This window comes from Urocampus carinirostris, chromosome 2 (genome assembly GCF_059441175.1).
Source record: "Urocampus carinirostris isolate Australia breed hairy pipefish chromosome 2, RoL_Ucar_1.0, whole genome shotgun sequence".
Taxonomy (NCBI): Eukaryota; Metazoa; Chordata; class Actinopteri; order Syngnathiformes; family Syngnathidae; genus Urocampus; species Urocampus carinirostris.
In genome coordinates this window covers 44577401-44590941 of record NC_142350.1, presented here as the reverse complement: position 1 = coordinate 44590941, position 13541 = coordinate 44577401, and the positions used below count along the sequence as shown (strand labels likewise).

The 13541-nt window shown below is 39.3% G+C and overlaps 2 protein-coding genes across 4 annotated transcripts in view; one reads left to right on the top strand and one right to left on the bottom strand.

Annotated features, from left to right (window-relative positions):
- cyp4t8 (cytochrome P450, family 4, subfamily T, polypeptide 8) overlaps positions 1-1224 on the top strand; it is a 25653-nt gene extending 24429 nt beyond the window's left edge. For both annotated transcript variants that reach the window (XM_088326700.1, XM_088326701.1), the window contains exon 12: positions 597-1224. In XM_088326700.1, the coding sequence (XP_088182826.1) occupies positions 597-762 (166 nt within the window). In that variant the 3' untranslated portion in view covers positions 763-1224. The remainder of the gene's footprint in view (positions 1-596) is intronic.
- The window catches only part of decr1 (2,4-dienoyl CoA reductase 1, mitochondrial), a 14786-nt gene extending 1245 nt beyond the window's left edge, over positions 1-13541 (bottom strand). The window contains exons 1-10 of one of the 2 annotated variants that reach the window (XM_088326704.1): positions 13403-13541; positions 8241-8443; positions 7050-7107; positions 6885-6971; positions 3207-3354; positions 3030-3129; positions 2573-2645; positions 2361-2507; positions 2235-2297; positions 2064-2167 (exon numbers count right to left, since the gene is read on the bottom strand). In XM_088326704.1, the coding sequence (XP_088182830.1) occupies positions 2108-2167; positions 2235-2297; positions 2361-2507; positions 2573-2645; positions 3030-3129; positions 3207-3354; positions 6885-6971; positions 7050-7107; positions 8241-8443; positions 13403-13453 (990 nt within the window). In that variant the 5' untranslated portion in view covers positions 13454-13541 and the 3' untranslated portion in view covers positions 2064-2107. Of the gene's footprint in view, positions 1-2041; positions 2168-2234; positions 2298-2360; positions 2508-2572; positions 2646-3029; positions 3130-3206; positions 3355-6884; positions 6972-7049; positions 7108-8240; positions 8444-13402 lie in introns of those variants that run through there. The other variant, XM_088326703.1, reaches the window with a different exon arrangement.

The following is a 13541-nucleotide window of genomic DNA, read 5'->3' as shown; positions in this document are numbered from 1 at the left end:
TAAATTCTCATCTTATCGTAAATAAAAATAGATGGGAGGCATAATCCTACAGACACATAGTTTTTGAGGCCGGGAAATAAATTGTTGATTTTGTAAAGAGGGAAAATGCCATAAAGAGGGGCCGAATATACATCTCGCTTCACACCGTAATGTAACAACATTGTAAGGCTGGGACGCTGTTTACCAGTGGTCATAATTTTTTCTTCTTTCTTTATCTTTAGCATAACTGCAAGTCTTGCAACCCATTGCAAATAAATCCAGTAATAAAAATACAGTAATCGCAGACGAACAAGACAAGCATTGTGGGATGTAGTTCAGCCAATAGCATAACTGCATTTGTATGATGTCGTGACGCAAACTCATGGCAGACCAGCATCTGATATGACATCCACCAATAGCAGACTAGCATCTTAGAGGTGAAAGTCTACAGACAGTAGGTTTTTGGGCCTGGGAAATTAGTCATTGATGTTTGAAAATGCTTTAAAAGAGGGGCCGATTAAAAATCATCTCACTCCACACCGAGAAGTGGAAACGTTGTAAGGCGGGGACTCTGTATCCCGAGTATGTATCTTTTTTCTGCTTCATCCGCCCTGCAGGAACTGCATCGGTCAGAATTTCGCCATGAACGAGATGAAAGTGGTCTTGTCCTCTGTCCTGAGGAGGTACCGGCTGATTGAGGACCCTAAAAGAAAACCCGAAATCCTCCCTCGCCTGGTTCTCCGCTCCGTCAACGGAGTCTTCATCCGCATTGAAGCAATCTAAAGCGGTCACACCGACCAAAACCTTTTCCCAGCGCAGCTAGTGCAGAAACGCCACCCTCCCAACCTTCAAGTATCTGCTGTCAACCGATTTCAATGCTTGATTTTTGTAGAGAAAAACTAAATTTATGAATTATAAAAATAAATAAGCACTCATTTTTTATTATAAATGTTGTCACTCAAGTAAAAAATATGTTAAAACAAAGTAACATAAGAATAATAATCCTTGAAATTAATATTTTTTTAGGCAAATCATTTCTTATTTTAAGATTTTTTTGGTAAATAACAAATATATTTCTTTTAATTAAAGGATTTTTTTTCCAAATAAGAGGTCAGGTAATAATAATCAGAACATAATAATGTTGTATCTCTAAATGAAAGCTGTAGACCTGGTACAATGTTGATGTGATTGAGAACCAAATGTTCTTGATGTGTTCAACATTTCTAATAAATGATTTCTAACTCAGCTTTGTTTTTTATCCCTGATCCCATAATGCCGCGAGGACGGATCGGCTAAAAGCACTCTTACCATTCTGGCCCGCCTGTAATGAAATGTATGGTTGTGGCCGCCATTCGTTATCCCTGGTTGAATGTTGCTGGGGCCAAGATAAATGTGTGTCTTTTGAATTGTGCATTTTAAAAATGGGCAGGGTTTTTTGAGATTTTTGCATAGCACAGGAGGCTCTGGTCCCCATTACCCACGATAATTGAGGAATTACAGTACTTCGTATAGGAAAAATACCTCTGACACAGATCCGGAACCAATTATTGTCCAGAACACAGGTATAACTGTAGGACCTTATTTGTTCATTTTTATTATTTTATTCAGTACGCCGTACAAAAAAGTACAAAGCACTGAAACAATGAGCACTGAGCCGCCGCGATTTCGTCAGCTTTTTTTTTTTTTTTTTTTTTTTAAATGCTACATTGATATTGTTATGCTTATTTAAATGAACACTTCTGTTGAGCTGCTGGCAGGTCTTGAGCACTGTGTTTTTTTTAGCTTATTGCAAATACTCTTGCAGCATCAGGATGGTACTTTCTCATTTCATTGTGCATTTCACACGCATCAACGACAATACATATGATCCTAAAAAGCTTGACGGGTGATATTTTTCCCATGATAGCATGAAAAGGACACTTATTTTAAGCTGGATCGTTCACGCCAGTTTGCGACACAAGTTCAATAACAAAATAGTAAAGTTTGAAGTGTTTCAAGTTCAAAGGAATCTATAAATTTACGTTTAATCTCATTAAACCCAGTGAGAACTAGCAGAAAGATATAAATGTCCATTTTTTATTTACTGTATGGAATTTGTAGTTGGATTCAACATGGAGTGTGCAGGGATTTAGGACCCTTTGGTGCTCCTGATCATCTTTTCCATCAGCTTCCATTGATCGGAGGTCACCTGAGCGGGACACGAGAGCAATCTAAGCTTACATGGGGAAAAAAGAAAAAAAAAGAAAGGATCTGACCTTGCGTAGCTCATTGAACTCGCCCGCCATCAGGACGTACTCGCCGCCGTCAAAACGAATCACCTAATCGCCAACAAGTTGGTTTTGTTTCGGTAAAATTGGAGCAAAAATGTGTGCTGGACTCACCGCTCCCGACATCCAGCTCGCATAGTCGCTGCACAGGTATGACGCCAAGTTAGCCAATTCGGACGCTCGGCCCAGTCGACCCGTCGGGATGCGGGTCAGCATCCCGGCTTCGAATTGGCCGGTCGGGTCCAAGCGGCTGAAGGCGCCCTGTGAGCGTAGTCCAGGATTTTAGTGGGTCGGAAGACTGGAAGGAACAAGTGATTTGGTTGTACCTTGGTTTTGATCGGCCCAGGTTGGATGATGTTGAAGCGGAGACCGTGGCGACCCCACTCTGCTGCCAAAGACCTGAGGGGATGCAGTTACCATAGTAATTACATTAGGTCACCACAGCGACCCACATCATATGACACGCCTCGGTACCGTTTTAGGAAGTTGGTATCAGAGTAGAAAAAAAATAATCATATTAATGGAGCCCCCTTCCATAACAGGAAAGCTGTGGATGTTATCGGTTCAAAGTCACTTTTATGTCGATATTTGTTTACATTTGTTACATTTGAACTTTAGATATACATAGATCGGCATTTTGTTGAGCTTTCTCTAAAAATTAGAATCACTTAAAAAATGAAAACGTGTAGTCGATTTTTTTTGTGTGATTATCTTCCAAGACTCTTATCTCCATGGTTCTCATTCCATGTCAGCCACGTTCTCAAGGCTCAACAAAGAACTCACTTATAGAGCGCCTCGACGCCTGCCTTGGCAGCTGCACTGGGTACCACAAATCCAGATCCCGACTCAGCGTAGATGGTGGTGATGGCCAGAAAGGCTGCACCTAACGGGCATACACCATCTTGCATATGAGCAAACCAGTATGCGAAAAAAGCCTCCTTGGAACCCACACTTTCTTACCTTTTTGGCTGCGAATGAGTCTCTTCCCGAGCTCCAGTGTGACGAAGGCGCTTCCGTTTAGGACGATGTCCGTGATGCTCTTCCAGGCATTCGCCGACAAGTTCTCTGATGGACACACAAAGTTGCCCGCCGCGTTGTTGACGATTACCTGCGGGCACACTTTCTTGTGATGCGGTCTGAGGAGTAGGGCTAAAATGCTTAGTCGATGATGTCGACAAAAAATGATTTATGAGAATAGTCAGCAATAAATTCCATTGTTGATAATTGTCGCTGGACACGTTTTTCCCAACCGAGTGAGGCATCTCAACATTAATATAACCTCTGCTGATAATCGCACATGCTCGACAGATTCTCCATCTCAAGCGGTAACATACAGAAATGTGTCAACATCAAGTAAACGTACCTAAACATCTTAAGTTAGGAGCATTTTAGCCTGGATACGGCCAATAAAAGGACTACGTGCATTTGCTTGCAAAGCAGACCCTCCGTATCATGGCAGTAGAATGGTGATACATTGACATTTAAAGAGAACAGTTGGAGAGTTAAAAAAAACAGTCTGACTCGCCTCAGTAAGATTCGTGTAACATTCGGTTTTGATGACACGCATTGTACATTTCATAAGTATATATTTTGCTATAAAGGAGCTTGAGCCTCATGCAAACGTTAGTTGTTAAAACAGTTTGATTTTAAAATGTTGAGAATCATTAAGTACCTTGGTAACAGACTTTGCAGTTGACCGCTAAATTGAATTAACAAAATGCATGTGATGTATGTTTTATAAACTGTTCTCCAATTTTTCTTGGGTTTATTATAATTTACCCAATTATTTAACTAATTGTGTCAAGAGTCAGTGACAAATCAACTATTAATAGTCGTTAGTTGCAGCCCTACCAGGGTTGGGAGGGTTACTTTAAAAATCTAATAGGATAGTTATCTGTTGAAAAATGAAATCAGTCACACAATCCGAATCCAATAATCTTGCAGGAATGGGACTTGATTACTTTTAAATACTCCAATACCAAATATGCAAATAAAAGGCAAAATAAAACATACAAGAGCAATACATTTATTAAATGTTGTTTAAGATAAATGAGAAATTTAACCTTGAAAACAAATTAGAGGAAACCAAGGTCAGGTAGTTGCTTGTACCAAAAAGTGCTAAAATTTTAACCATGTAGTATAGTTTAATAAGCAAAAATAAAACTTTCTTTCACGTGGCAGACAAGATATGCTTGTTTAGTTCACATTAGGTACACAATATTGTTTCAAGCACACCAAGTGTTCACATTCTAAATTTCCAACAAACTCTGGGATGTTTTGTGTTTTACTTGTTTGAAGTAGGGGTGCCAAAACTCTTGACAATATGCAGATTTACTAGGCTTTCCGTTCATCTAAAATTGACTGGTGTCCTCTTTCGTCTGATGCAAGTGTCTTTGATGCCTCCTCTGCAACAGGCGCAAAAATCCCACACAATAGCTCCCGAAAGTGGCTTGCACCATCTATGTGTAGCACCGATCAGAAGAACAGGTTTTTTTGTTGCCTTTGATCACTAAAATAAATTAGCTCTCTTGCTATTTGAACATACTTAGTGCATATTTGAGATGTTAATGTTTACAATTCACGGTCTTTTTTGTCAACTGGCTGGTAAAACCGAAATGTATTCCACCGTTCTGTCTTAACAATGCAAGCGCAGCTTAGCTACGTCATACATCTTTACAAAAAAAAGGTCTCTATGTAAATATACTTTTAAATACAATTGTATTCTTGCAAAGAAATCCTTATTTTTACTAAATCCACCTGTCATTTGATGAAATGTATTTTTCTATAACTAACAGATTACAGAGACCACTAGCTTCTCTGTGCTTCGGTTATCGCTGGTTCGTGGATTTTGTTCATCTAAACAAACTGGTAAGCATGGCGACAGCTAGTAGATTAAGGAGCTCGTTTCAATAAAACTAAATTAATCAGTTATATCGGACTTTCAGGAAAGTCATAAGAGCGCAAAGAAATTTTGATCACCAGCAGGTGCTGGATGGATTGTTATCGCATCTGGGAGTCGACTGAGGCACCGTCGAGAGAGAAGTCAAGTCAAGTTTATTTGTATAGCCCTCTGTCACAAGAAGTTTAAAACACCATCCCCTGACCTTAAACCTACATGAGGGCATGGGAAAACTCGAAACCTCAGCATGAGGAAATAAAGCTTGAGAAGGGGCCGCAGATGAGGAAATCCCCCTTCCAGCATGACCAGAAAGCATCAGTGAAGCTTTAGGTCCAGCATACTGCTATAGCTAGGCTAACAATTATTTCAAGCTACCCCTGGCGAGCCTGTAGCTCACCAATGCCAAATCCATTATCGATGAAACGGCTGATCTGGAGCTACAACTCATGGGAAACGGCTACATTCAGACCAATTGTATTTGAATCAAACTCGCTGTACTTTAGACCGACCTGGCAGAAGTCGAGGTTACCCGATGCTGGCGTGCAGCTCGTCAGCTGCTCTCTAAATCGTTCTTACTCTGAAAGTAGAAGCCCTTTGATTACATTGTATTTTTCTATTGGAACAATAAAGACCATTGATTGAACTACAATTCTGAGTTTACTCGTTTACTCTCAGTCGGTAGGGACGTGGATCAGGCTTTAATAAAAGGTGCAAAGCTACTTCACAGATTTTATTATTTGCAGGGGTTTCTGATTCCCATTAACCGCGATAACCAAGGGATCACTGTACAATTACATTTTATTGTATCCTAATTAACAGGGATCAGAATGGAGATTTTCATTTTCAGCTGAAATAGCCAGGGTCCAGGGGCCGCAGGCCCCAGCCAGGTCCAGGGCGGAGCCCGGCGGGGGGCTCTGGGGGGCAAAGCCCCCCTGAAGCCAACAGCATTTATCTTATTTGCTATGTGAAAATTGCACTAGAATGAATTAAATCCAACAAAACAGAAACCATGTATTTTTTTCAGTTTTAAGATGTTTAAAACAATTGGGGGGTTACAATGTTACAACCATCACCATTGTTGTTGTGTTTTGATGATGAAGATGGACCTTGTGTTTAGCTACTAATCAACAATATATATGAAAATATACACATTAATAACCATTCATCATTAATTTGAAAATAGAATGCACAAACTGAACATGCTTAAAGAAAATACATGTCAGTCTGTGACAGTCTTCTCCAGCCATGACCACTTAAATTTATTCCTTTATCAATCTCGGAGACAAAAGCCTCGTCTTCTTTTCTTAGTATTTTCATATTTACTTTTTCAAACACTCATTTCACCGTTTGAAAAGACCGGAAGGAGCGCCATGTTTGAGAAAGCCAATGCACTGAACAAAAGCTCCGCTGATTGGTTATCAGCGAACCTATCGACCAATGGTAGGAGTCGATCTATTTGTTGTGTGTTATAGATCTAATGCGCTGCGCTTCTTTTTGCCGATTTTTCTCGCGATCTCTAACTGCTAACTTGGGGTGATGAAACAGTCACGTATCATACCTCACCCCCCCCAAAATATTTTCTCATCGAATTTAGACGATTTACGGGAATGACCTTTGGGGTTCAAAAACAGCGGAAATCCGCGGATCCGCGGAAAATTCTGATCCCTGAATTAAGTAACGCGTTACGTGTATTTCGTTACTCCACAAGCCCTACTGACAAGCATGTGCATGTCACTTACGTCAGGCAAGCCTGTCAGACTTTCTATTTGTTCCACACAGCTCGCCACAGCTTTAGGATCTCTGACATCCAGTTGGAGCGCGTGGACCTGCGACGTCATCCCAGAAAAAGACAATCAGCTGAGCTGAATGAATCTGCCATAATTGGCATCTTTCCGAGCTTTTACCTTGTTTCCAGTCTGAGCGCTGATCTCTTCTGCAGTCTGTTGCAGGACTTCCAGCTTCCTGGAGCAAAGAACACTCACCGTCAGTCACAGAAAGCATACAGCATCCAAGGAGAACCTTACACAGAGATATGAACACATCCCAGAAAATCATAGGCTGGCCAGTCGGGAGAACATTGGCGTCAACATTATTGCAGACTCCTCACCACCTTTTTGACCTCTGCTGACCCCTTGGCAGTTAATACAGCTCCCTTAAAACAAAAACTATCAGGCTCGGAGAATTTCTTCCCCAGAGCCAATGCAATGGCTCTTTAGGGTTGCGAACTGGAAAGCTAAATGCATGTCGGCATTATCATGCATTTTGGAGTAAATATTTTACACAGTTGGATTCGATGGATTGTTCTTGATGTAACGAGGCCATTTTGGCAGAAATTCCAAGTAGTTGAAGACGGACAGGGAATGTAACGGTGAGTTACCTCGGCTTTATAGTTTTCGGGTATCTCGTTTAAGACTGATTGTAATGTTTTTCTAATAACTATATTTTGAAATGTCTCCAAGTCAAATAGTTTAAGCTTCGCAAAGATATGTGGATGGACACATTTCAGTGACTGGTGACATCATACCGACACTCATTTCTTTATCAAAAGTCCGGTTACCCATCGGTGGAGCGACGGAGCGTTAAGGGGTTAAGGTACTGTATATCATTCAAATTCTTTCTGTGTACTGTCTTTCTTTGTAAATACCTTATGTTTCAAAGTGGGCACAATCGGCTTATAGTCAGGTGCAGCTTATGTATGTACAAATGTTTTTTTCCTTTAAAAATATACTGGGTGCAGCTAGTAGCCTAGATGGTAGGGCGCCCGCTTTGAGACTGGGAGGTCGCTGGTTCGCGCCTCGGCCGAGTCATACCTAAGACTTATAACATTGGTAAAAAAATGGCGGCGCCCTCTGCTGGCTGCGGCTGCATCGGCTCGCTACAACGGGTCAGGTGTATCGACATTTCGTTCTTACAAAGAATGACAATACAAAGGAAATTATTATTATTATTATTATTATTATTATTATAATCAGGTGCGCCTTATAGTCTGATTTTTTTAGGTATTCACGCATGGACAGTAATGCGCTCAACACTGCCAAGTTTCCAAAAGAGCAGGGTTTAAAATGTAATCCGGGAGAAGACTTTTTGACGCTAACCTGCTAGCGATGATACATTGCGCCCCCAATTGAGAGAAGGTGGTGGTCATGGCCCGGCCCAATCCGGTCCCACCTCCTGTGATGAAGGCCACACGGCCACGGAAGGCTTCTGCCGGCAACATGGCCGCCTCCAGCGGCGGGAAAAATTGCGATTGAGGAGGAGGCGGCTGCTGATTTGCAGCCGGGGAGCTGTGGAAACATGACTGACACACCGCGATAATTTTAAAGTTAAACACTCTGAAAATGGGGAGAGAACACATTAATGAATTTTGAACTTGCAAGGAAATCAAGAGCAGACCGTACAAAACCCTCAAGAGCAGGGATCTCAAACTCATTTTAGCTGGTGGCTGCTGAAAACAAAGAGACTGAGTGAGCCTCAGCCACATCAGGTTTATTCACAAGAAAAGCTGTGATTAAAAAAAAATCAATTATCTAAAATATCTTTATTTGTTCAACAAAAGATAAAAAGAATAAACATATTAAAAAGGAAAAAGGAAATCAATAGGATGCTTGAAAAAATAAGAAGACAGGAGATAAACGACATAGTTGCTGACTCGAAAAAAGCATTTTTTTATTCATTTCAATTTCCTGTATTAACAGTTCATAAACTTAAAACTTCTGAACAGTGAAACTGGAAATTTTCTGAACATAACTTCCCTTGCTGATAGAAAAACGACCCAAAATCGACTAAAAACTTAAAATTAAAATCAGCTAAACAGATTACCCAAAAATATGAACCAAAACAATTACTCCTAAAAAAGGACCAAAAAAAAAGTCAAAATAGACCAACCCTAGCATCAGAAGTAACCTTCTTTGCAAGCATTTAATAGTCAAAACAGAATAAGTCTGACATTAAAAGCATTCTTTAGCAAAAGCAGAATAAAAACAATGTAAACCTAATTTTTACAAATTTATAATAAAGATTACCACATAGGGCTGCACGATTGACCGAAATCTAATTGATATTGCGATGTGAGGTGGTGAGATAGTGTATCCCCAAAACACTGCGTTTTTTTAAAGGATTTATAGTTCCAGTTTGTTATCCAAGATATGGAGGAGTATTTGGCCACTGCTGTTCGTCTTAGAAATTCCCCATTTCACTTAACTGACTTCAGCACATATTTAAGCAATAAACAAACTAAAGGCTAAATCTCAAAATATCATGCAAACAATTTCACTGGCACATTTCTAAGTGTCACTGCTCCATTGAATCAGTCACTTCTCAAAGTGAAGCAAGGCACACCAGAGTCAATTGAACATGCGAGGCCAAAAGATTTTTATTCGCTGAAAAGCAGATTATAAGGGACTGAAAAGCCATAAACATGCGTGGGTTGATTCACTTTAGCAAAATTAATGATATCCAAATGTTCTCCATGTTATACAAGCTACAGCCTAATCATTAATTGTTCTCCATTGTGCATTGTTTGGATTTTTTCAAAGGTTCTTTCGAATGGGTCACACTGTGGCATTTGTATCCAGATGATGTCATCATATATATATATATATTAGGGTGGTCCTTAATGTGGGTCGAAATTTTTTTTTTTTAAATATTGGGCTCTGACCCCCCGCATATGTTCTTATATCGATAAAAACACACTGTGTGCAATTTTGAACAATTTGGATAATATTTAGAGGTAACTCAACGACTTTGAAATTTCCCAAAATGGTAAAATTTTGGCAATTTTCGAGAAAAAACGGAAATCTTAACCCTATGTGTACGGCGTTTTAGAACATCCAATTTCAGTCCATTGCTTATAATTGTAACACAAGAAAAGTTACAAGTAACTTTGTACACTAGGTCTGATATAATGTGCGAAAAATCCTTATTTTTCATACCAAAATTTCAGAGGCCTTGAGCGACCTCTAAATATCCTTTGATTTTGATGAAACTTTGCCTAATTACGTTTTGTATATATTGGAACATATTCAAGGGGTCAGAGCATGAAATTTTAAAAGTCGAAAAATAAGGACCACCCTATATATATATATATATATATATATATATATATATATAACACGCTACAGTGGGCATTTGCACGTCACACTGGGTATTTGTATATTGCATTCTTTAGGCTTTATTATTGTACTGTTCTCAGCTCAGGGATGCTGCTGGAAATGTGAATTTCCCTTCGGGGATGAATAAAGTATCTATCTATCTATCTATCTATCATCATTTTCCTAGTCATCAAGCTGCCAAGCACTTTGGTCGATAGACTTGCCCGGATATGCAGCCAGACGACTGGCAGTGCTGATATAGCCGTTGTTTGAAATGGTACTTTGTCTCCATCTTGCGGTGGGATGTTTTTACGATTTTATTTTTTATTTTATTTTTTTAAGGGGAAAACCGTAGTTTCTGTGATGGCACCGTATCACCGTAGTGGGTTAATAATTAATAATAATAATTTCCTTTGTATTGTCATTCTTTGTAAGAACGAAATGTCGATACACCTGACCCGTTGTAGCGAGCCGATGCAGCCGCAGCCAACAGAGGGCGCCGCCATTTTACCAATGTTATAAGTCTTAGGTATGACTCGGCCGAGGCGCGAACCAGCAACCTCCCAGTCTCAAAGCGGGCGCCCTACCATCTAGGCTACTGAGCTGGTAAAAGAAAACCGTACTCATTACAGCAAAACCGTAGTGCTTGGCAGGTATGATAGTAAGATAAAACAAGGGCCGGGAAACAATGCTTGGCGAGCCATACAGTATATGGCTCTTTTCATGAGTACATATGGCTCAGCGATAAAATTACACTTTCAAAAGAACTAATGCATTTTCATGTTTATGATGTCTGTGTATTGTCGTTACAGCCCTTTGAGACTTCTTGTGATAAAAGAGCTATACAAATAAACATGAATTGACTTTATATGTCATCTATGTTACTGGTGGTCAGGTGGTTTACGGTTTAGCGCTTTCACCACCGCGAGCCGGGTTCTATTCCCATTGCATCCAATTTTTTGCAATTGTGGTAAACAATATAATTCGACTGATCAATCATTGCACAAATTATCAGGGATGTGATTGAGGTGAGGAGAAAAAGTCTGAAACCTAGCCGGGGGTTTGGGGACCCAGGGCAAAGCTCCTGGGTTTTAAGCAATTTACTTGTCCAAAACCATGCTTGAATTAATAATTTAACATCTTTAGAAGATTTAAATAACAAAATAATTTGCCCACATACCTGATTTTTTTTGTAAATACTGCAAGGTCAGTTCAAATGCAGTTCAGACCCTGCAGCTTGAGCAACGATGTGGCCAATTTATGCAATTTTTCTAACGGCCACCAGGGTGCGCCAGAGCAATAAAGGAAAGAGAGAGACAGTCGGATTTGTTTGCTACGCAAGTGAAAAAGTCGGAATTCCGACTATCGTCGGAAAAATCACATCCCTGAATTATGGTAATATACTACCGGGAAACCTTGTGAATACTCACACCAAAACATTGATATTTTTAGATTACAATGAGCGTTTTACACGAATAAATACAGTGCATGTTTTTTAATCATAGACCCCTTTTTATTTAAAAATAAAAAAACCAATTATTATGCGCATTATTTATTGCAAGCAGAAAAAAACAAATGTAACACAGATTTTGTTAAATGTATGCATAACATGAACCTATATTCTTATCACAACGCGTAGCGATTTGTTACAAACTTCGACCCATGGACGCTATGTTGACATTATTAACGAATTGATTGTATTCAAAGGTTGGGCGCACTTCCCCGATTTACTTTTTTGCCCTTTACATGTTGCATTTATTTCATTGCTTGGGCCTTTGGTTGCGTTTTTGTTCATTCATTTTCTTCTCCCATTTTGTTTGTGTGTGTGTGTCAGACATTGGGCGAGTAGAAAGTGGGGAATTTTCCTAATTTACATTAAATGTTTTTAGGATACTTATTGTCAGTAATGCAATAAAAAATTACCTTCTGGATTCATTATCAATCATCTGAAATCCAAGTCTTTGTCGTTTTAATATTGCAGATTATAGCATACAATGAAATTGTGTACTAGTAGGCTGTATTGAAATAATAAAAGGCTTGTAATAGTTCACTTGATTTCCTCAAGATTTTAAAAACGCTGTCTCACAGATGATCCGTGCATTTCAGTTCCATCAAAAAGTTATTTTCCATCGCCATCCAAGCTAATGCTGAAGGTCTAGCCTGTCCTGTCGTGTTTATTTGACTTAAGGCTTAAAAGTCAGTTTTGAAAGAAGCAGTTGACACTGGGATCTTTTCCTTCACCTTTTTGTCGTGATACTTCTGTTACTGTCGCCACTAGCCATTTTCGCTACTCCTGCTAGAAGGCAATGGTGTCGTTAACTCAAAATCTGATTGGCTAAGCCAATGGTTTCAGTGGCACTTATTTTAAGCCTCATGGCTTGCACTACTGATTGTGAAGATCTCAGAGTAGATTTCTGAGCCAGGCAACAAGTAATGGCTGGATTGTGATTGGTTAAATGCTATAATACAAAAGCATACATCTAAAGGCAGCAAAACCAGGGGAAAAGCATTAAACAATAATCTGACAATTTGGAGTTATCAAATAAGTATTAATTAACAGATTATGATATCATCACATGATTCTAGATTTTTTAAGCCAACTGAGAAGGAGTTGCAGACCCTGGTGGCCCACCACTGTGTTTTTGTGTCGCCGTGACAGCAAGACTACGGACAATGATGTAAACTCCCTCTACACAAGCCGTGTTATGTGACATAAATAACTTTTTTATGCACGTTTGTGTGTTTTTTTGTGTACCTTTTGCTTCAATATTGCAGTCTTTATTATAAAAAAATGATGTATTTTAACCACTAGGGTACATACATAATGTCTCTTTAAACGAAGTATTGTATAACAATAGGTTTTTAGTCCCCCCTCGCCCAAAATGTAATACCACTTCTGAATTTGAAATTTAGAAATATTTTGAAAATATTATCCAAGTCTTCATATGTTCTTACGACATTTTAAACTGAGCAGAAATTCGAAAAATAATAAGTTTAAACAAAATAAATATTACAAAAATAAAAACTTCCTGCCAATTGGGGGAAAGGTAAAACGGGAACGTATAAAGGTACCGGGTTAAAGTAACACGGAGTCAAGCCACGAAATTAGTTTGCAAGCACAAACAAGAAATTTCTTATCATTTTCGTAAAAAGTAAAGTTAACTCACCACCAAAGTTCTAAAAGTATTCCTTCGAAAAGCAAGAACTCGCGACCCCATTGCGATGAACACGACTGATTGAACTGACTCTGACCCGGATCCGGAAATAAGAGACACTCACCCTTTGAAGAGCATATCTCAAAACGCC